Here is a 21,240-nt window from a genome sequence, read left to right as displayed (position 1 = left end):
GCTTCTCTCCTTTTCATGCGGAGTAATATCCTATTATCTGAATGGACCATATTGCGTTTATCCGTTTGTCCATTGATGGGTTGTTCCACCTTTTGGCTTTGTAACGCTGTACAAGTTTTTGTGTGGGCGTATGTGTTCGTTTCTGCTGGGTATGCACCTCAGAGTGGAACTGCCGGGTCACATGGTAACTCTGTGTAACTATCTGAGGATCTGCCAGACTCCCCCACAGCCGCTGGTCCATCTCACATCCCCACTCAGGAGTGTGAGGGTAGTGGCCTGATTTCTTTCTTTTTTCTGATTTCTTTTTTGTTTAAACATTTATTTTATTGAAGTATAGTTGATTTACAAAGTTGTGTTAATTTCTGCTGTACAGCAAGTGATTCAGTTATACATATATAACTTCTTTTAAAATGTTATTTATTTAATTTATTTATTTATGGCTGCATTGGGTCCTGGTTGGTGTGCGCAGGTTTTCTCTAGTTGTGGCGAGCAGGGGCTACTCTTCGTTGCGGTGTGTGGGCTTCTCAGTGCAGTGGCTTCTCTTGTTGCGGAGCACGGGCTCTAGGCACGGGCTGCAATAGTTGTGGCATGCAGGCTCAGTAGTTGTGGCACACGGGCTTAGTTGCTCCGTGGCATGTGGGATCTTCCCAGACCAGGGCTCGAACCTGTGTCCCCTGCACTGGCGGGATTCTTAACCACTGCACCACCAGGGAAGCCCAGTGGCCTGATTTCTGAACCTTGGGCTCTGCCAGTTGGGCTGCATGGTGGCGAGGTTCCAAGGAGAAAGTTGCCACTCCATGTGCTGTTGCTGAGGCCACACGGTCACAGGCAGGATTCTGAGTCATGGGCCTTGGGGTTGGGCCTGCCTGCTACTGTGAGCCCTTTCTCCTCTCTCTTCCCTGCCCCCAAGAACAGCAAGGCTACCTAATGTCCCCTGTCACTCGCACCTGGGCCCTCCGCCCTTACCATCTAGGCCACCCTCTGGATCCTCCAGCAGTTCTGCCCCCTCCCCCACCCAGATTTGCCCATCACCTAGGCAGACACCCTTTGTCCTGTCTTAAACCCACTCTGGACCCTCTCCCTGTTCCCCTTGCTACATCCACATCTCCAATATCTTTCCTCTCATAAATGCCTCCCCCAGCCGGGCCCCATCCTTGGATCTGCCCTCTGCGGTCACAAACAGTGTCCCCTTGGCCAATCCCCTGCTCAATCCTCAGATCCGCTTTGACGGCTGCTCTGTCCCTCCTCCTTCCAACAGCTGCTTCACTGGGCTCCTGGACACCTGGCTTCCACCCACCCTCTATTTTTTTTTTAATGTTTATTTACTTATTTATATTTGGTTGCGTTGGGTCTTGTTGCTGTGCCTGGGCTTTCTCTAGTTGCAGCGAGCGGGGGCTACTCTTGTTGCAGTGCGCGGGCTTCTCATCGTGGTGGCTTCTCTTGCTGCGGAGCATGGGCTCTAGACGCACGGGCTTCAGTATTTGTGGCTCACGGGCTCTAGAGCTCAGGCTCAGCAGATGGGGTGCACGGGCTTAGCTGCTCGAACCTGTGTCCCTGTGTTGGCAGGCGGATTCTTAACCACTGCACTGCCAGCGAAGTCCCTCTATTCTTTTTAAGAAGCACTTATGCATTGCCAGCGCTGCAATCGTCAGCCACGTACCTATGCAGTGGGCGCTGTTCTTGTCCCTGTTCTACAAGTTGGGGGGGACATCGAGGCACAGAGAGGTTAAGTAATGTGCCCGGGTCACACAGTCAGGACTGGAGCCCAGGTGGCCACACCCCTCTACCTTCTGCTCTTTCCTCCCCTCCTCCTGGCCTCTGAACAAAGTAGGCAAGCCTCGCGCCTAGCCTCCGATCTGCTCAGTGATCTCATCCAGGCTCCCAGCTCCTGTCTCCACTGTACACCCACAACACCGACGTCTGTCTCCACTCCAAGCGCATCCCGAGTTCCAGACTTGTATCCCACTGCCCCCTGGATGTCTCCCCTTAGGGTCCCCTGGGAACCCCAAGCTGACCACGTCCAAGACCCCCTCCCAAGCCGCCCCACACCTTCCCACCCCAGTCGCTCTCCCTCCTCTGCCCGCCTCTGCGTCTCTCATCTCCACATCCTGTCCACCTGCAGATCCTGTGGGCACTGCCCTCCGGACACCCTGGACCTGCCTGCTGCTCACACTTCCCTTGGAGCCATACCTATCTCTGGCCAGAACGGTCTTCCTCAGCCCCCTCCCTGGTCTCCCTGCTTCTGCCCCGCAGAGATGCTGAAAATGTTTGCAAACCTGAACTTTTCAACCCAACCAGCAAGGCCTCCCAGGATCTGCCCCACCTGACCTCTGACCTCTTCTCCCACCCCTCCCCCACCACCGGCCTCCTTGCTGCCAACACAACCAGGCATGGTCCAGCCTCAGGGCCTTTGCACACACTGCACCCCTGCCTGATACACTTTCCTCCAGACATCCCCACGGCTCCTACCCTCTCACCCTTTGGGTTTTTGCTGGAAACTTCCTTGACCACATTTTTTTTTCTTGTTTTTTTCTGGCCGAGCGGCGTGTGGGATCTTAGTTTCCCCCACCAGGGATTAAACCTGGGCCTTCGGCACTGAAAGCACGGAGTCCTAACTACTGGACCGCCAGGGAATTCCCTTCCCTGACCACATTTGGGACTGCAAACCTCCCGTCTCCCTCAGCCTGGTATATTTCTTCTTCCACAGCATTGTCACCTTCTAACATACTTTATTATTTACTTATTATGTTCACTGTTTCTGTCCTGTCTCTCCCTGGCATGTAAGGGTGCTTGGCCTGTTTTTTTCACTGTCCCTGTGGTTGCTCATTAAACATTGAATCATTGAATGAATGCATTACTGAATGAGAAGTTACCAATGCAGAGGCACTGGGCTCGGCAGGGGTGGGCAAACCTCCTGTACGAACTCGGGGGCAGGGGCAGATGCGGACTGTAAAAACATGCAGTCTTGGGGGCTGTGGGGTATCCAGGCAGGGGCTGGGCTGGGGCTCACGGGACAGGAGAGGGGGAAGACAGAGGTGGAAGCATTTCATAAGCACCAGGAACTATTCCAAGCGCCTCCCAAGTACGACCATCTCCTTAGATCCCCAGCTAACCCTCTAAAATGGGGACACTTTATTTCCATTGTACAGAGGGGAAACTGAGGCTCGGGGGCATTAAGTTGTACGTAGCCCTGAGCCAACTGAGAAAACCCCCTACAATTGGACGCACAAACACTCATGGAGCGCCTCTTAGGCCGCCCGACGGTCCCCGGGAGCTGAGCAGACCCCTGACCCAGTCAAGGCCTCAGTTTCCCCGCCCACACTTCGCCTCTGTTCTCTGGATTCTAAACGGCCCTCCCAGGCCAGCATTGAGCGGAAACTACAACTCCCGAGGGGCCTTGCGGTCAAAGCCTCGCGAGAACTTCCGAGGCGCGGGTGGCGGTGCTGGTCGCACGCTTCTTGCGCAGCCAACCGTCGCTTTAGTAAGGCTCGGGCTGCCTTTGGCGCTGCCGCTCCCGAAGGTCGCTTCATTAAGGCATTCGCCGGCGACAGCCCTGCAAGGGGAGGGCGACGTGAGGGGGCCTGACCGGGGCTCGGCGCAGGCGCAGTGAGTGCAAGCGGCGGCAGCCATGGACGATGAGGAGGAGACGTACCGGCTGTGGAAAATCCGCAAGACCATCATGCAGGTGAGCAGCGCGCTTGGCGAACGCGGTGAGAACGAGCCTCGCTCCCCCAGGCGAGCCGGGTACGCAGCAGCCGGAGTGCGGACGGCGGGTGCGAGGCCCGGAGGTAGAAATGAGCTTCCCCACCCCCGGCCGCGCGGCTGGAGCGGAGGGGTCGGGCTCAGGCTGGGCCCCTGGGGCGGGGGTTTGCGGGGGACGGAGTCGCGAGTCCAAGAGCCCCCCGGGAGGGGGTCAGGGTCTCGCTCGAGCTGGAGTGAGGGAGGACGGCAGACGCTAGGCCGGCGCGTGTTTGTGTCCATGGAAGGTTCTGATGTTACCTGCCGGGGTTCTTGAATTCCTTAATCAGTAGAAATTGATAGCAGGCCAGACGAGAAATTTAAGCCAGGCTTTATTGGAGTTTGTGCTGCAGCGTGAAGGAGCGAAAACAAGCAACAGGTGCCGTTGCTCCAAGGAGGGCGAGCTGGTGTCTTAAATGGGGTGAGGGTGGGGACGGGTCCAGGGGTCAGGCCGGAGGGGTGGCTTGGAGGGGTCTGCCCACCCCCTTGGTGGTGCTGTGTGCAGGGATCATGCCCAGTACCCTGCTTTTGCTCCCGGCTCCTCAGAAGTGGCAGTTAGGTTCTTGGCCTTTTTTTTTTTTTTTTTTTTTTGCGGTACGTGGGCCTCTCACTGCTGTGGCCTCTCCCTCCGGACGCGCAGGCTCAGCGGCCATGGCTCACGGGCCCAGCAGCTCCGCGGCATGTGGGATCTTCCCGGACCGGGGCACGAACCCGTGTCTCCTGCATCGGCAGGCGGACTCTCAACCACTGCGCCACCAGGGAAGCCCTTATGGTTTTTCTTGTTGTTTTTGTTTTTTCTCTTCTTGGCCTTTTTGTATCTTGGTCCTTGTTTGCCCCAACTGCGCATGTGCGTAGTTATTCCTAGTCCCTTAGATATAGTTTCTGGGTGTTTTGTTGCTGGAGGAGACATTTGCCCAGGTGCAAGGGCTACAGCAAAAGGTCCCAGGTCCCAGACTGCCTTATCGGCACCACCTCAAGTGCATATCACGGAATCCCGGGGTCGTGGGGGTGGAAGGAACCCTGGTGGGCTTGTCTGACCGCTGTCTGGTGGCTACTTAGATGTCCCAGCCACCAACTTTGAATTACTCGGGCCGGGCCGGGTCATACCAGCGTTCTCTGTGTGCCTCGTTCTTTAATCCACCCCGTGGGAGGGGACCAGTGTGATGCCACGGAGGCTTGCGGCCTTGATCAAGAGCACCCACCCTCCCGGGAATCCTGCTGGGCTAAGGCCGGGTGGTGGCCCCCAGCCTCTCTGCCACTTTGGAAAGCTGCCCAAAGACAGGGCCGGAGCAACTGTGCTTCTGACTGACAGTGTCAGGGGTCCCTGGGAGAGGAGACCCAGGGCTCTGGAGGGAGACTTGGCCGAGGAAAGTGGGTGAGGGCAGGGCTGGGCTGGGTAGCGATTCCAACCTTCCTTTCTTTGTCTGGGTCCTCATCTAGTGCACGCACTCAGAGCCCCAGTTTCTGAGGCAGGACCTAGAACTGCCGACCCTCAGGTCTTTGCCTGGTTTTCCAACCGGCGTCTGCCCAGCCAGCCGTCCCTGTCTGCCCCAGACCCTGGGGCCTGGCTCTGCATTCAACAGCCCTCCTCACGTCCCAGCTCTGTCCCAGTCTCCTCCGCAGTGACCTCGCCTACCCCGAGCTCTTGCTGCCGTCCCCCCTCCGCCCTGGGGTCACCTGGTCCTTTCTCTTTGCAGCTGTGCCATGATCGTGGCTACCTGGTGACCCAGGACGAGCTGGACCAGACGCTGGAGGAGTTCAAGGCCCAGTTTGGGGACAAGCCCAGTGAAGGGAGGCCTCGGCGCACAGACCTCACGGTGCTGGTGGCCCACAACGATGACCCCACTGACCAGATGTTCGTCTTCTTCCCAGGTGAGGGGCAGCTCAGGGCCAGCTCTTAGCAGCCACCTGCCTTGTGACCCAGAGTCTGCCTGCTCTCATCCTTCTGCTCCCTTGCCCTCCTTGCTGTGGGGACTCCTTTTCCAGCTTCCTCTTCTCGGTCACCTTCCCCATTCTCTCTTCCTCAACCCTTTTCTCTGACCAAGGTTATCACAGGCCTCCCAGCTGGGCCCCTGGGTCCTCCCTGCCCTCACCCGTCAGCCCAGCTTCTGCTCCCAGTGCTTGCCCTTCCTGCGCTGCTGCAGGACTCCTGCCTTGTCTCGTCCCTGCCGGTTCCCCCCTCGCCTGCTTGGTCAGTGTCCATCCATAGTCGCTGGTGACTGAGCTCAAGTGCCTCCTCTTTGGGAACCCCCTCTGAGCCCTGGGTTGAGTGAAGACAATCCCTCCAGCACCAAGGGTGTCCCAGGACCCCTGTGTTCCTCTGTCTTTGCACGTCCTACACTGAGGCAGCCTGGCTCTAAAGCCCCAAAGGTTAGGGGGCCTTGTTGGGTCATGAGCACCTTGGGGGCCTACCCCAGCGCCGTGAATCAAAGGGGTGGGCAGAAAATGCTTGTTCAACAGACCCAGGTGGCACTTTTTAAAAAAATTTATTTTATTGAGGTACAGTTGATTTACAATGTTGTGTTAATTTCTGCCATACAGCAAAGTGACTGAGTTATAAATATATATACATACATATATATATGTTCTTTTTCATATTCTTTTTTACTATGGTTTAATCCCAGGATACTGAATATAGTTCCCTATGCTGTATAGTAGGACCTTGTTTATCCATCTTACAAATAATAGTTTGTATTTGCTAACCCCAAACTCCCAATCCATCCCTCCCCCAGCCCCCTCCCCCTTGGCATCCACACATCTGTTCTCTATGTCTGGGAGTCTCTTTCTGTTTTGTAAATAAGCTCATTTGTATCATCTTTTTAGATTCCACATATAAGTGATATATGATATTTGTCTTTTTCTGACTTACTTGGCATAGTTTGGTAATCTCTAGGTCCATCCATGTTGCTGCAAATGGCAGTATTTCATTCTTTTTGATGGCTGAGTAGTGTTCCATTGTATATATATACCACATCTTCTTTATCCATTCATCTGGACATTTAGGTTGTTTGCATGTCTCGGCAATGGTGAATGGTGCTGCTATGAACACTGGGGTGCATGTATCTTTTTGAATTATAGTTTTGTCTGGATATATGCCCAGGAGTGGGCTTGTTGGGTCATATGGCAACACTGTTTTTAGTTGTTTTTGTTTGTTTGTTTGTTTTTAAGATTTATTTGTTTGTTTATTTATTTATTTATGGCTGCGTTGGGTCTTAGTTGCAGCATGTGGGATCTTCATTGAGGCATGCGGGATCTTCCGTTGCAGTGCACAGGCTCTTCAGTGCGGCGCGTGGGCTTCTCTCTAGTTGTGGCATGCGCGTTTTCTCTTCTGTAGTTGTGACATGCAGGGTCCAGGGCACATGGGCTCTGTAGTTGTGGCGTGTAGGCTACAGAGTGCGTGGGCTCTGTGGTTTGCGGCACGCAGGCTCTCTAGCTAAGGTGCGTGAGGCCTCTATTGTGGCGCACGGGCTTAGTTGCCCCACGGCATGTGGGATCTTCGTCCCCTGACTGGGGATCAAACCCACGTCCTCTGCATTGGAAGGTAGATTCTTAACCACTGGACCACCAGGGAAGTCCCCTCATGTTTTGCATTTAAATATTTGAGCCATTTTGAGTTTATTTTTGTATATGATGTGAGGGAGTGTCTAACTTCATGGATTTACATGTGGCTGTCCAGCTTTCCCAACACCACTTGCTGAAGAGACTGTCTTTTCCCCAGTGTACATTCTTGCTTCCTTTGTCGAAGATTAATTGACCGTAGCTGTGTGGGTTTATTTCTGGGTTCTCTATTCTGTTCCATTGATCCATGTCTGTTTATGTGTCAATACCATGCTGTTTTGAAAACTGTAGCTTTGTAGTATTATTGTAAGTTTGGGTGAGTTATGCCTCCTGCTTTTTTCTTTTTCCTGAGGATTGCTTTGGCAATTCTGGGTCTTCTGTGGTTCCATGTAAATTTTAAGAGTATTTGTTCTAGTTCTGTGAAAAATGTCATGGGTAATTTGTGCTGGGTTTTAGCTGTGGATCCATGAATTGCTTTTTTTATGTTGAGATATATTCCCTCTATACCCACTTTCATAAGAATTTTTATCATGAATGGATGCTGAATTTTATCAAATGCTTTTTCTGCATCTGTTGAGACAGTCGTGTGGTTTTTGTCTTTCCTTTCGTTGATGTGGTGTATCACATTGATTTGCATATATTGAAGCAACCTTGTGACCCTGGGATGAATCTAGGTGGCACTTTTAAGAAGAGTGTCCCTTGTGTGTGAAACGTATTTATTGTAGACTTTGGTGCCTAAGCACGTGCCTCCCGTGGTGCCATCTCGGGGGTGGGGCCACTTCACTTCCTGGTCTTTACTGACAGTGGGGGTGTCCTGCTGTCTCAGATGGGCCGTGGCACAGGGTTGAGGTCCCTGCCTGTGTTAGTTTGCACGGCTGCTATAACAAAACCCCACAGACCAGGGGCATAGACAGTGCTTCTCTCCCAGCGCTGGGGGCCTCTCACTGGTGTGTAGACCTCCGTCTTCTCCCTGTGTCCTCACATGCTCGTCCCTTCCTGTGTGTCTGTGTCCTGATCTCTTAAGGACCCCAGCCTCACAACCTTGTGTTACCGTAATTACTTTTTTAAAGACCCCATTTCCAAACACAGTCTCATTCTGAGGTTCCTGGGGGTCAGGACTCCAACAGAGGGACTTCGGGGACAGGGCACTGCCGGTCGGTGGAGTGGGGTGTGAGGAGAATGGCGAGAGGCAGCGGACGTGCTGCACGCGGACTCCGGGGCTGCCCCAGCCGCCAACCTGCTGGGCTACTAGGGTCCAGCCGTTCTCTCGTGTCAGGCCCCAGGCCCTGCGTGCTGCCGAGACTGTGAGGACCCCCGGTGCTGGCAACGAGGAGCTGGGTGGGCTGTCTCTGTGCTGGGACCGTGCTCCCCGGGTCATCTCGCCTCCACTCAACTCTGAACACCCCAGCCCTTGTCTCGTGGGCCCCTGGACTAAACAAACTGCTTAGTCTGGGACTTCCCGAACCTCAGAACCGCTGAGGCACCGCGCAGACCCAGACTCCCAGACCCCACTTCCAGAAAGAGGTCCCTTAGGTCCGGGGCCCAGGGCACCTTTCAGCTCCCACGTGACATGCAGGCAACCAGCACCCCGTTCTGGGACTGGCAGCCGGGTTCTCACTCCGCAAACGGGAGGCCGAGGCCCCAGTGGGGGAGCGGCACTGCAGCGCCTTGGCAGGGGTGGGCTAGACAGGTGCCGGGCAGAGGGCGGTGGGGGGCGGCCAGCGTCCACCAGCTTGTACTTGGTCTGCAGAGGAGCCCAAGGTGGGCATCAAGACCATCAAGGTGTACTGCCAGCGGATGCAGGAGGAGAACATCACGCGGGCCCTCATTGTGGTACAGCAGGGCATGACACCCTCCGCCAAGCAGGTGGGTGCCCGCCGCCTCTGGTCCCCGGCTGTGGGTTGGACTGGCCTAAGTGGAGGCTGGTGGTTGGGATGGGCAACTGGCGAGCACCTTTGTCCCCGTGTGAACAAGGGGACACAGGCTGTGGGGTCCAGGGAGGGGTTGCTGCACCAGCTCCCGGCAACCGTGGGAGCATTTTGACAGACGGGCCCTCACCCTTCTTGCAGTGAGACCGAGGCCTCGGTAATGTGCTGAATGCCTGGGAGGGGCGGGGTGGGCCTCTCCGCAAGTGGAAACCCTACCCACTGAGGTGGGTTTTCTTGATGTGTGACGCAGGACCCGCGCAGCTTCCCGGGTGCCAGCTGCCTGCCAGGAAGGGCGTGGTGGGTGGGCCCGGGGCCAGCGCAGGGGGCGGGTGGCCGCCTCAGCTGTGCCTGAGGGTCGGTGTCTCTTCCAGTCCCTGGTCGACATGGCCCCCAAGTACATCCTGGAGCAGTTTCTGCAGCAGGAGCTGCTCATCAACATCACGGAGCATGAGGTACGGGTGGAGGACGAGACTGGAGACCCGCTTCCTGCCCCCCAGGCCCCTCACCTGTTCGGGGTTGGCGAACATCCAGGTCTTGGGGAGGCGAGTCCGGGAGCCCCTTCATGGTGGAAAGAAGGTGGGCCGGGGTCTCAGTGTGTGGCCCTTGGGCCAGGAGCAGCTGGGGCCTTGCTAGGAGGGCAGGTTCCCAGGCCCACTCAGCCTGCAGAGTCAGGAGCTTGGGATGGGTGGAATCTGCATGTCCCCAGGAGCCTCGGAGCTCCGGGATTGTGCCCTGCGGCCCATCTGCACGGCTAGGGGTGTAGGCTCCAGGACCCCCGTCACAGTGTGGAGTCAGGACTTGTGCAGATGCCTGGGGCCCCCACGTTGCACCCCTCCTCTGGAGGGCCTGTGGGGTCTGTCGCAGCCCTGTGGAGACCCAGGTTCTCTTCTCACAGCTGGTCCCAGAGCACGTTGTCATGACCAAGGAGGAGGTGACGGAGTTGCTGGCCCGGTAGTATCCTTTCTGGCCCCCGGCCGGGCCCGGCTCCTCTCCCCTACAGCTCTTCCCACAACACCCCCAGTCAGTCCAGCAAGGCCTTTTCCCTGACCTGCTTCTCAGTAAACTCCGAGAGAACCAGCTGCCCAGGATCCAGGCAGGAGACCCCGTGGCACGTTACTTTGGGATAAAGCGAGGGCAGGTGAGAAGCCCCTCCCAGGGAGGAGCTGGGCCCACCTCCAGCCCCCTTCAGAGCCCAGGCTTCTGAGCAGGGCAGGAGGGACCCCGGGTCCCGGGAGCCAGCCCACCTGCTTTCCTGCCTCTGCAGGTGGTGAAGATCATCCGGCCCAGCGAGACTGCAGGCAGGTACATCACCTACCGGCTGGTGCAGTAGCGGCCCGACAGACAGATGAGGCGAGAGGGCGCCGAGGGCCGGGTGTGGGCGGCCGTCCCAGCCCTGTGAGTGAGCCCCGCCTATTACGTGCTCTGGAGGGAGCTCACATCCAGCCTGTGCACCCAGCTCATGCGACAGACAGGTCACACTGCTGGCTGCCCCCCCTCTCTCGGCAAGTCCCCCGGGGGATGGAAAGATGGGCTGTGACGACCCACCAGGCTGGGAGTGTGGTGGCCGGCTGTCCGGGGGAGTCCGCTCCTCCTGGGAACCTTGCCTCTGCTCCCCTGGGCCGCAGGGTGGCCCGCCTTGGGCCTGCCTTTCCTGGCCTGAGGGTCCCCGTGGCCTCTCCTGGGCTCCTGGACGCTGAGCCCCACCCTGGATCCCACCTGATGGTGCTTTGGGAGGGGACAGGATACCGCAGGGTGGCCCCGAGCTCCTCCCGGGCTTCTGTCGCCGTGTCCCCCACACAGCGGCCCTGATGCTGCTTGTCTGGGTGCTCCAAGGGCAGCGGGGAGTGAGACCGATTGCTACGGAATGCTGGGTATCTTAACGAATTAAAAACATCTTGAGTAAATAAGTTCACTTGTCTGAAAGACCAAGGTGGAATGTCTGCCCGGTTTGCTGTGAGCAGCCTTGCTCGGGCTTCTGTCCCCTCAGCGGGGTCTTGGCCCACTTCCCCCTGGTGGAGCTGTGAGGGAGGGGCTCCAGTGCCGCCTTCAGCTTTGCTTCTTGGTGCTTTTCTTGCATAGAAGTTTGGGATCAAACTACCCCCTTTTCCCTCTACTAATTTCAGAGGCCTCCTACCCAGGCTAAGCGCAGTTCTGTGGTTTTGTTTAATAGCTTCATTGAAGTAGGATTTATATACCATACAGTTCACCCATTTAGAGTGTACGGTGCCATGATTCTTAGTATATGCACAATCGGGCACCCATCACCACAGTCAGTTTTGGAACATTCCACCCTCCTAAAAAGAAACCCTGTCCCTGTCAGCAGTCACCGCCCCCCTGCCCCCAGCCGCTGACAGCCACGAATCTGTGTCTGTGGATCTGCCTGTTCTGGACGTTTCCCATCAGTGGAATCACACACCGTGGGTCCTTCTGTGTCTGGCTTCTTTTATGGAGCATCGTGTTCTCACGGTTTGTCCACGTTGTAGGAGTGTCAGGGCTTCACCCCTTTTCACGGCCGAGTGATGTTCCCGTGTGTGGAGGGACACGTGTTCATTCTTCAGTTGATGGACTGTTTCCATTTTTTGGCGACTGTGCGTCATGTTGCTGTGGGCATCCAGGTGCGAGGTGGTGTGGTTGTGTTTATTTCTCTGGCTGTGGGTGTGCCTCGGAGTAGAATTGCTGGGTCCTGCAGAAGCTCTTGTTTCCTTTGGAGAGACAGGCTGTCTCCGCTGCGGCTGCCCCGGTTCCTGTTCGCGTCTCCACCTCCTCACCAAATCGCGGCGGGGGGTGAGTCGCTGTGGTTCAGATTCACTTGTCTGATGCTGAGGGTGGTGAGCACCTTTCCCCGGCTCGCCGGCCACCCGACGGTCATCTCGGAGACGTGTCTGTGCACAGGTCCTTTGCCCCTTGTTTAACTGGGTTGTCTCTGCCGAGTTTTAGGGGTTCTTTATATATTCTAGGCTCAGGTGTCTTATTAGATATACGCTTTACAAAAATGTTTTCCCACCTTTTGTATTTCTTAGCTAGCCCCTTGTAGCCTTTATACATAAGACTCGAATCCTGGGATTTACTTCTGGGCATCATATGACTTGGGGCTGTCACTCTCCCCCAGACAGCGGTCTTGATGCTGTTTGGTGAAGAACCAAAGGTGCTCTCCTCACTGCCTTGAGTTGCCACTCTCGTAGTGAACGCACAGATTCATGTGGGTCTGTGTTGAGATCCTCTTCTTTTCCATTGATGAATTTAGGTTTTAAAATCTTAGTTTTATACTACATCTGATAGGAGAACAGGTCTCCCCTTTCCCCCAGATAGACATATATCGTTTTCCAAAACGATCTTGGCCAAAAGGAGCCAGACACGGACGGATGAATCCTGTCCGATTCCACTCACAGGGGTCCCTAAAGGAATCAGGTCCACAGAGACAGGAAGCAGGTGGAGGGGGAGGGGATGGGGAGTCAGGGTTTCACGGGGACAGAGTCTCCCTTTGGGAAGATGAGAAAGTTCTGGAGATGATGGTGAAGATGGTTGCACGACGATGTGAAGTTGCTTAGTGCCTGTGAACTGTGAGGTTTAAAGTGGCAAAAATGGTAAATATGTATAATTTACAGTTTTAAAAAATTGTCTTGGCTGTTCTTGAGTATCGATTCTTGCAAATGAATTGTAAAATCAACTCACTGATTCCCTGAAAATGCTTTCTGCTCCTGGTTAGGGTGCTTGTTCTCCCAGCTGGGCACAGACCTGTCCCCGGGTGCGGGGTCTCAGGTGCGAGGTGTGGATGCCCCTTACGCCCTTCATCCAGTGGCACCAGCTCCCCTTTGGGGTCCCCTGCTTGTTGCTGGGGCACCAGTTCTGCCTGCCTGCGCCACCACGCACAGCCTGTTCTGAGTCCCTGAGATTGGTCCTGACACCTGCCTGCCTCGGGGCTTCAGGAAGTGGGCCCCCCCGGGTCTGGAGGCAGGGGCTGGCTTTCACGCAGCACCCCCAGTCCCCCACTCCGGCCACCAGGACATGTTGTGAGCCTGGGCCAGCCTTGTCTGAAGGTGGCGCAACCTGTGAAGTTGTGTGGCACGATCCGCCAGGCTCTTTAGAGATGCTTTGGCACCTGACAGTGGGGCGCTTTCTTGCCGTTACCTGTCCTGCTGAGCACTCTGAAATGTTAATATTTGCTCATTCTTCTGAGCATTTTTTAAAAAAACATAGATCGGGGTCAGCAAAGTTTTGCTGTAAAGGGCCAGACGGTCAATATGTTGGCTTTGCTGGCCAGGTGGCCCTGCTACGGTTGCTCAGCTCTACAGGGCAGAAGTGGCCACAGGCCACATGTAACCAAGAGGGTGTGCCCCCCCCCCCCCCCCCCCCCCCCCGCCCCCTATCTCTGTTTGCAAAACACATTGGTAGTTTGCTGGCTGCTTTCCCCCCCCCCCCCCCCGCTCACTCTTAGGAAGCGTGTGCAGGGGCAAAGCGCCCTGACTGCCACAGTGGGTCTTATCTAAGCCTGGGTGGGGGACTGAAGTTTGGGGTGAGCTGTTCTGTATCAGGAATGGAGGCCCAGCAGCTTTTACCATGACTGGGTGTGAATTCCATCTAATTCCTCAAACGAATAGTTGTGTCTCTGCTGAGCTGGCCCCAGCCCTCTGGGATAAACCCGACTGGGGCCTCTGAGCTGGGTGAGGGGTGTTCGCCTCTTCCTCGCTGTGCCGTTCCACGTGGTGGCCGCTGTCTTCCAGAGGCCTTTGGCGCAAGTAGATTTCAGCTGCGGCTCCTCAGCACAGCAGCCACACCTCAGTGCTCGGGAGCCACCGGGGGCTGGCGGCCCGAGTCAGGAGTCAATGGGAATTGGGCCCCATGGCCACCTGGGCTCCCGCGCCCGACGGGGCTGCCTTGTGGTGGAATTTCTTTTTCACAGCTCCCTGCCCTGCCCCTCAAGCCCAGCGAGGAGCTGGGGATGGCGCTTAGTGCCCTGTGTGTCTGGGTCGCTAGGCCACTGCTGCCAGAGAAGACAGGCTGAGGTTAAAGACTTTATTTTATGCAAAAGGAATGTGCCTGTCAAAGAACTCCATCGTGGAACTTCACTGCATCCTCAGCCCCAGGTATCCAAACCCAGTTTTCCGTAAAAGCCAGGGCATCCCAAGGCTGCCTGCCCACCATCCGCTAAGGCGTCCAGCCCTCCTCCCAGCTGCCGTGCGGCCTCCACGGCCCAGCGCCAGGGTGGGCAGGGTCCCTGCATCACAGCCGGGGCGACTCCAAGAGCAGAATCCCCCAGCTCAGAGGAGTGGGGCCTGGTGGGCGTGCGGAGCAGCGCGGGCAGAAGCTTCTGGAAAAGTTGGCCAGTGATGCCCTCGCCGCTGTGGGCGGAAGGAGAGGCCTCTCGGTGACATGTCCACAGGGACAGGAGCCTGGAGCAGACCTGCCCGCTGCCCCAGCTACACGAACTCTGGCCGCCTCTCCCAGCCCACGCCCCCTGCCAGCCGCCCGCCACGGAGCCTCACGGCTGGCAGACGGGCCACAGCCACGTTGTTGCACTGGTTGGTATTGTGCTCGGCGAGCCGCTGGGCCGGCTCCTCCCCAAGGTCCTCCCAGACCCCAGGCCCGGGCCCATCCTCCTCCTCCCCGGTAGCAGTGCCCAGCTGCTCCTCACTGCCACTGCGGCTGTCCCGGCCGCCCTCCACGCCGCCCAACTTCTCCAGGAAGCCAAGGCGGTGCAGGGCCGCCCCACCCGCCAGGGATGGCAGGTCCGAGGCCTCCTCCAGTTCTGAGTCGGAGTCATTGGAGGCAATGTGGGGTTCTGGAAAGTCCAAGGGAGAGAGACAGGGACAGAGAGAGAGGGACAGATGGACAGCCTGTGAGCAGGGTGGGGGGCACTGGGTGGAGGACTGGGCGTCCGCCTCCCCCCAGCAGGCCCGGCTCCCCCTTTAGAACCCTCCCGGGTCAGGCGGAGGTGCAGGGTCTCAGACACTGGGTTCGTTTCCACTTCGGGGTGCCCATTTCTCGGCGTTGGAAAAAACACCTCGAAAGGGTGTCTCTTTGCAAGAGTTTGTAACACGTTAAAGACAGTGAAAAAGCAGGTGACACTCATGGTCTCCATGGGAGACAAACCGGGATGCAGCCCTTGAGGTGGACCCACTGTGTCATCTGCTGCCTGGGCCCACTACTCACCAAGGCCCCCATCCTCAGCCTCCTCCGGCAGGGGTGAGGCCACGCCCCCGCTGGCCTCCGGATACGGCTCCTGGACCACCACCTCGGCCCCCTGGTTGGACGTCACATCCTGCAGAGGCGGAATAGAGGTCAGGGAGCTCCACAGTTCTGGCCACATTCCATTTTTCTGTCTTGTTAAACCCTAAAAACTTAACACCCGCTGCAGCTGAGCACGTGAGGCCCCCGGATCCCAAGTCACGAGCAGGCTGAGCTCGTCCAAAGCGGGCAGAGGCCCTGGCCTGAACGGCTGAGGCAGGCCCTGCATGGACTCCAGCGAGGGAGCCACTGTCCTGAGGCCACACCCAGGCGTGTCACCTCCACAGCCAGAGATGCCAGATGAGGGGTTAAAGACGCACAGTGGGGACTGAGCGTGGGAGCTGGTGCTGCCTGGAAGCGAACAGAAACAAGGCCTGTCGGCTGAGGAGAGCAGCAGGCTGGACCCAGAGCAGGTGCTGTAGGCGGCACAGAGATGGGAAATGGGAGAAGGGGCAGGACGGCGGGTCTAGTGCGTTCTGATGTGAGCTCCAGGGGACGTGGGGGAAGGCCGAAGGGCCTCTGCACTGCCTGGGGCTCCATCCACAGATCTGAACCCACACTTCATCCAGTTCTTTACTCAAAAGATGCCTTGGGTGCCCCTGACGGGGCTCTGGCCGCGTCCGAGCCAGACATCTCCCAGCCCTTCTTTCTGTCTAATCCTGCTGTGGGTGAGTGAGATTCCCGGCCCCCATGATGTTCACAGAGCCCTACACCCCCCGCCCAGGGTGGACAACCCTCACCTGGCACCCAGATGCCACCTTGGGCTCCTCCTCAAAGACCAGGCTGTAGTGGGTGATGAGCGTCTCCAAGATGCAGGCCTGGTGTGGGTAGTCCACCAGGGAGGAGAGGGACACGGTGGCCTCAGTGGGCCGGGGCCGCAGCAGCGTGGGCCCAAACACAATGCCCAGGTTCCCCGGTGTCATCTTGTTGTCCTGCTCCACCTCCACGATCCTGGGGGTCAGAGGATGCAGGAGCAGGTGTGAGCGGCTCCCGGGACCCTGCCGCCCTTGACCCCGGCCTGGCCAGCCCTCACCTGCGCAGGTGCCGCATCAGGTACTGCAGCGTGGCCCAGTTCTCTGGCGGCAGGTCCCGCAGGAGCTCCCGCAGCCGGCCCGCCATGGCCACGGCCACAGCCTCTCTCTCCGTGACATCCGGCCGGCCTCGGGTTGCCGCCTTGGCCTCGGCCTCTGCCTTCAGACTGTCCTTGGCCAGCCCCACAAGCTCATGGTAGAGGCGGAAGGAGATGAGTGGCTCAGGCAGCTGCAGGGTGACGGTTAGGTGTGGGGGTCAGTGGGCCTGGCCCCACGCCATCCATCCTGCACTGTCCCCGCCCCTAGTAGCAGCCCCGCCCCTGACAGCCACCGGTCCCGCCCACCCTTACTGACCACGCCCCTGGCCTAGCAACCACAACCCTGCTTAGAGCTGGCCACGCCCCCCACCAAGCTCAGGTCCAGCCCAGGATCTGCTCTGCTCTGTCCCCATCTGTCTCACCTGGCGCAGGTAGAGCTTGAGGACGTTGCTGATGTCGTGGGGCGAGGCCTGCGACAGCTCCACCAGCTCTTTGCCGTTCTCGAAGGCCTGGCACAGCTTCTCCACACGTGTTTTCACCCCATTGACCCGGTAGATGCCCTGTGGGAGCCCGCAGTCAGTCTGGGCCCACGCCCCTCCCCTCCCTGCATGGCCCCTCGGCTGGAGCCCCCGCAGCTGTGCCCGCGGCGGTCACCTTGGTGCGCAGCGCCCGCTGCTCGATCTCGAAGACACACTTCTTGACGATGAAGGGCACACCGTCCGGGGTGCTGCGGGCGGCCTGGCTGAAGTCCTGGCCAAAGAGCTGCAGGCGGCCTTGCAGCTTCTTGTGGCCACACTGGATGGCCAGGGTCTCCAGGCACTTCTTGTGGCAGGCCAGGCAGCACTGGGGGCAGGCAAGGAGTGAGCAGACCTTCCTGGTGCCCCAGCTCCGCACAGGTCGCGGCTCCCCCTTCCACTGCGACCCCCGCCGCTCTCATCACCCCCCTACAGGGCAGCTTTCACCCCTTCTGGTTGGGAGACGTGCCCCTGTCACCAGTGCAGCCTGGGCTGCTCCCACGGCCCTCTGGTTCCCTCAGCACTGGCTGAGCCCAGGAGACTGCAAGTGCTCCTGGCTTCACTTCCCTCCAGCGCTCTGCATGGCACCGTCCTGAGGGCGCACATGCAGGTGCCTGGCTCCCCCGGGACTGCCACTCACCTCCTCACACTCGGCGCCCTGGAAGTACACGTAGCTGTTGCACTCCCGGCACTTGGCTGGCGAGCGGAGCTTCCGGAGCCGGTGGGTACGGGCCGCCTTGGACAGCCCCACATGGCGGAAGGGCCCGCTGGGCATGGCCACAGGCAGCTCCGGGGCCATGCCATTGAGATCATCTGGTGGGGGTGGGGGGCAGGTGGTCAGTGTTACCGAGGCAGGTCAGGGCCAGGCGCACAGAGAGAGTCCAAACCCCCCTCTCCCCGCTGCCCCGCCCAGGGGTCCCCTCACCCTGGTCAAAGGCTGATGCGCCTGTGCTGCTCTCCTGGTCGGCCAGCTCCTCGCTGGACGACATGGTGCCACTGGAAGACATGCGCTCGAACTTCTTAAAGTCCCCTGAGCAGGAAACGGGTTGTCAGAGACTCCCCCAAAGGCCCCCGGCTGCACAATGAGCCCGCTGAAACCTGGGGGCGGGGGCGGCAGCTCTGTGAGCCCCCCACCCCCCCACCTGCCGGCCAGGCCCCTTCACCTGAGCCAGGGCTGGGGTCCAGACTGGCGTCAGAGTCTGAGATGGCGATCGGCCACGACTTGTGCACCTGGTGTCCGCGCCCACCTGCCAAGTTGTCCCCAGTGAAGGGCTGAAGGGGGCTGCAGGGGGGCTGCAGGGGGCCCGCGCCCGCCCCCGCCCCTGCCGGACACTCACCCCTGCGCTCCTTGGCAAGCTCCCCGCCGCCGGGCCCACCTTCCTCTGGGGGGCAGGCCGCGGCCTCCGCCACCGCAGCATCGCTGATGTTAAAGCTGCTCTTTCGGGCGCGCAAAACCGGGGACCTGGTGGGACCAGTAGCCAAAATAAGGGGCCACGATGGGGGTCACTGAGGCTCACTGCCCCCTCCCCCACCTCAGGAGGGAAGTCCGGCTCCCCCGGGCATGCGCAGACGGCAGGGTACCAGGCGTTGGCGGAGACGTGGGGCTCAAAGTCGTAGTGCACGTCTGGCTCCTCGCCGCGCTGCAGCTGGCGCACGTGGGAGGCGTACTGCTGGCCTGGGTCGTACAGCTTGCTGCTCTCGCACAGCATGTGGAAGTGCACAGGCAGCGGGGCCGTCTGCATGTGCATCATCTGGTAATAGGAGATGGTGGCCTACGGGCAGGCAGGTGGGAGGGGCCCTAAGTGCTGGAGGTCCTGAGGCTGGACGGGCAGCGGCGGGGGCTGGGGGTGGGAGCACGGTGCTCACCGACTTGATGGTCTGGTCGCTCTGCCGGATGACCTCCTGGATCTGCCGGAGTGCTGTCACCTTGGTGTCCTCAAGCTCCTGCTTCTGCGTCTTAGCGTCTGCCACGCACGTGCGGTATGTGGCCATGGCTTCCTCCGCCTGGGGTGGGGGTGGGGGCGGGGCGGGGTGCCCAGAGAGGCCTCAGCCTGGGGTTCAGCCCTCAGGGCATCTTCAGGCCCCACACGGAAATCAGCCAGGCACAAAAGGACAGGAGGGCATTCCTGGCAGGAGGCATAGCCCAGACAAAGGCCTGGCAGTGGGCAATCCTGCACAGGTCAGGCCCTGACACCATGGGTCTTGTCCCGCACCTCCTGCCCCCTGACCCGCCCTCACCTTGTTTTTGGCCTCCTCCTCCAGGCGCCGCCTCTTGTCCAGGGTCTTGGAGGCCACGCCCCCTGCACCCGGGCCAGCGCCCACCTGCTCTTCCTCCGCCTTGGCCACTAGGAAGCGGGCCTTGTCGTGGTCTTCGCAGCGCTGAACGTAGCCCTGCTTGGCCTTGCGCAGATTGGACTCTGCTTCTTGCTGTGGACATGGGAAGGACCAGACCAGCACCATCAGCCAGAGACCGCGTTAGGGACCTCTGCCACCCCCATCCCTTGGGCCAGAATCCCATGGCCAGTCAAGCAAACAGAGGCCCCCGCCCAAGAACCAGTGGTGGAAGGACAGGAGGTGACACCTAAGGGGCGACCCAGGGAGGAGCCAGTATCTGGCATGCCCATTTCACAGCCAGGGAAGCTGAGGCACAGCTAAGCTCTGAAGGAGACACCAACTACATCATCCTCTTGACACCTACACCCACACCTGCCAGAGCGACTTGTGCTTCTATCTCTTTCATTTCCTGTCTCAGAGATGAGAACAGTGAGGCTGCTCAGACAGGAAGTCAGGCACCCTCAGGGTTGGCAGGAAGAGCACTTAGTCAAAACCCAGTGGGCCTTCTGGGGGCCACACCTCACAGTCTACACGATCAGAAGCTTAAACATAAAGAAAAGAGCTCACATGAGTACTAGGAGAAACCATGAGAGAATTTCTTAAACATAGCATGGGGAAGGCCTTTCCATAAGTGACACAGAACCCAGAAACCATAAAAGACTGCTACTAACAATCATGGGTTTCAACTGGGAAAACAGGCAACAGGTTAAATCAAAAGTCAAAACAATAAACTGGGGGTGGGGGAGTTTGTAACACATGTCATCAAGGGCTGGATTCTCTAACATGTAAAGAGCTCTGGCAAGTCAATAAGAAACAGGCTACTGTCCAATCCAAGGTGAGCAAAGGATATGAACTTAGAGCTCACAGAAGAGGAAAAGCATGGCTGTGGCTCAGGAGGTCAGCTTCTATGCTCATGACATCTGTGACCCAGCCATTACCTTTCGGGCACTGATCTGAGATAAATGCTAGGTCACATGTCTGAGAACAGGGGCACAAGCTCGTCACAGCAGTGGTGTTTGAAACAGCAACAGCTCAACAACAACTAAACTGTTCATCAAGAGGGATTTAGTGAACTAAGCCCTGTGGCTCTGCAGCTGAGCACTTGTAGCTGAGAAAAAGGGAGGAGTTTCACATGGAGTGAGATGGGGCCAGTCCCTGGATATGGAGGTGAGTGTAAAAGGCCAGAAGCAGAACAGGGTACTCGGCAAGCTGTCATCAGGTGTAGAAAAGGGGGGAGAGGCTCATTTGCCAGATATGCCACAGGACACCACTAGCTGGAGCAGGGGCCGTGGGGGCTCTTTGCACTGCAGACCCTGTTAGCAGGCCTAAAGAGCAGTGCAAAAGATTGCTAGTGCCTTTGGAACAGCCCAAAAGAGAGGTGGGAAAAGAGCAACACAGAGGAACCTGGAGCACCCACCAGACCTGAGAGCCTCAGTTTCCCTCCAACCCAGGCCTGCTCCTGGCGGCCACGGGTGACCCGGTCCCTCCGGACATCTGACCCGTCACAGTGATGGGGGCCCCGGGCCAGGGCCTCTCCTGCTGCAGCTGCAGGTAATGGGGCTGGAGCAGTTGGGAGGCAGGACCCGCTCCAACCTGTGACGCCACAGCGAGCCCCACGCGGGCACAGGGCACTCTGCCAGGTGTCCGCAAAACTCGGGAAAGGACCACCCGGGAGTGCACCAGGGGACTGCGCATGCGCGAGCCGGCCCGCCCTGCCCCCTCCCAGCCCTGCCGCCCCGCGGTACCAGCTTCCTCTGGGCGCGGTGCCAAGACTCCTTGATCTCCTTCCTGCGCTTCTCGTGCTCGAGCCGCCGCAGGTTCAGGGGCTGGGGGTGGGGAGACGGGTGTGATGGAGACCCGGGCACCCTTCACC

General features: G+C 58.4%; 2 protein-coding genes across 5 annotated transcripts in view; one reads left to right on the top strand and one right to left on the bottom strand.

Annotated features, from left to right (window-relative positions):
- The first annotated feature begins 3,587 nt into the window (after positions 1 to 3,587).
- Positions 3,588 to 11,131, top strand: POLR2E (RNA polymerase II subunit E). The gene is made up of 7 exons (XM_029218630.1): positions 3,588 to 3,685; positions 5,436 to 5,610; positions 9,047 to 9,162; positions 9,596 to 9,676; positions 10,120 to 10,178; positions 10,284 to 10,362; positions 10,489 to 11,131. The coding sequence occupies exons 1-7, from the start codon at positions 3,629 to 3,631 to the stop codon at positions 10,552 to 10,554; spliced, it is 633 nt and encodes a 210-aa protein (XP_029074463.1). The 5' UTR covers positions 3,588 to 3,628; the 3' UTR covers positions 10,555 to 11,131.
- Positions 11,132 to 13,674: 2,543 nt separating this feature from the next.
- ARHGAP45 (Rho GTPase activating protein 45) overlaps positions 13,675 to 21,240 on the bottom strand; it is a 14,480-nt gene continuing 6,914 nt past the window's right edge. Inside the window, exons 10-23 of one of the 4 annotated variants that reach the window (XM_029216195.1) lie at positions 21,113 to 21,193; positions 19,272 to 19,460; positions 18,900 to 19,037; positions 18,615 to 18,805; positions 18,371 to 18,495; positions 18,197 to 18,280; positions 17,959 to 18,063; positions 17,674 to 17,846; positions 17,173 to 17,361; positions 16,941 to 17,078; positions 16,483 to 16,709; positions 16,190 to 16,400; positions 15,375 to 15,483; positions 13,676 to 15,003 (exon numbers count right to left, since the gene is read on the bottom strand). In XM_029216195.1, coding sequence (XP_029072028.1) covers positions 14,642 to 15,003; positions 15,375 to 15,483; positions 16,190 to 16,400; positions 16,483 to 16,709; positions 16,941 to 17,078; positions 17,173 to 17,361; positions 17,674 to 17,846; positions 17,959 to 18,063; positions 18,197 to 18,280; positions 18,371 to 18,495; positions 18,615 to 18,805; positions 18,900 to 19,037; positions 19,272 to 19,460; positions 21,113 to 21,193 — 2,322 coding nt within the window. In that variant the 3' untranslated portion in view covers positions 13,676 to 14,641. Of the gene's footprint in view, positions 15,004 to 15,374; positions 15,484 to 16,189; positions 16,401 to 16,482; positions 16,710 to 16,940; positions 17,079 to 17,172; positions 17,362 to 17,673; positions 17,847 to 17,958; positions 18,064 to 18,196; positions 18,496 to 18,614; positions 18,806 to 18,899; positions 19,038 to 19,271; positions 19,461 to 21,112; positions 21,194 to 21,240 lie in introns of all 4 variants that reach the window. The other 3 variants (XM_029216196.1, XM_029216194.1, XM_029216193.1) reach the window with 3 other exon arrangements.

Source organism: Monodon monoceros, unplaced genomic scaffold (genome assembly GCF_005190385.1).
Source record: "Monodon monoceros isolate NGI ecotype Baffin Bay Population unplaced genomic scaffold, NGI_Narwhal_1 Super_Scaffold_12, whole genome shotgun sequence".
Lineage (NCBI taxonomy): Eukaryota > Metazoa > Chordata > Mammalia > Artiodactyla > Monodontidae > Monodon > Monodon monoceros.
The sequence above is the reverse complement of the archived record's forward strand: the minus strand, read 5'-3'. Positions and strand labels throughout refer to the sequence as shown.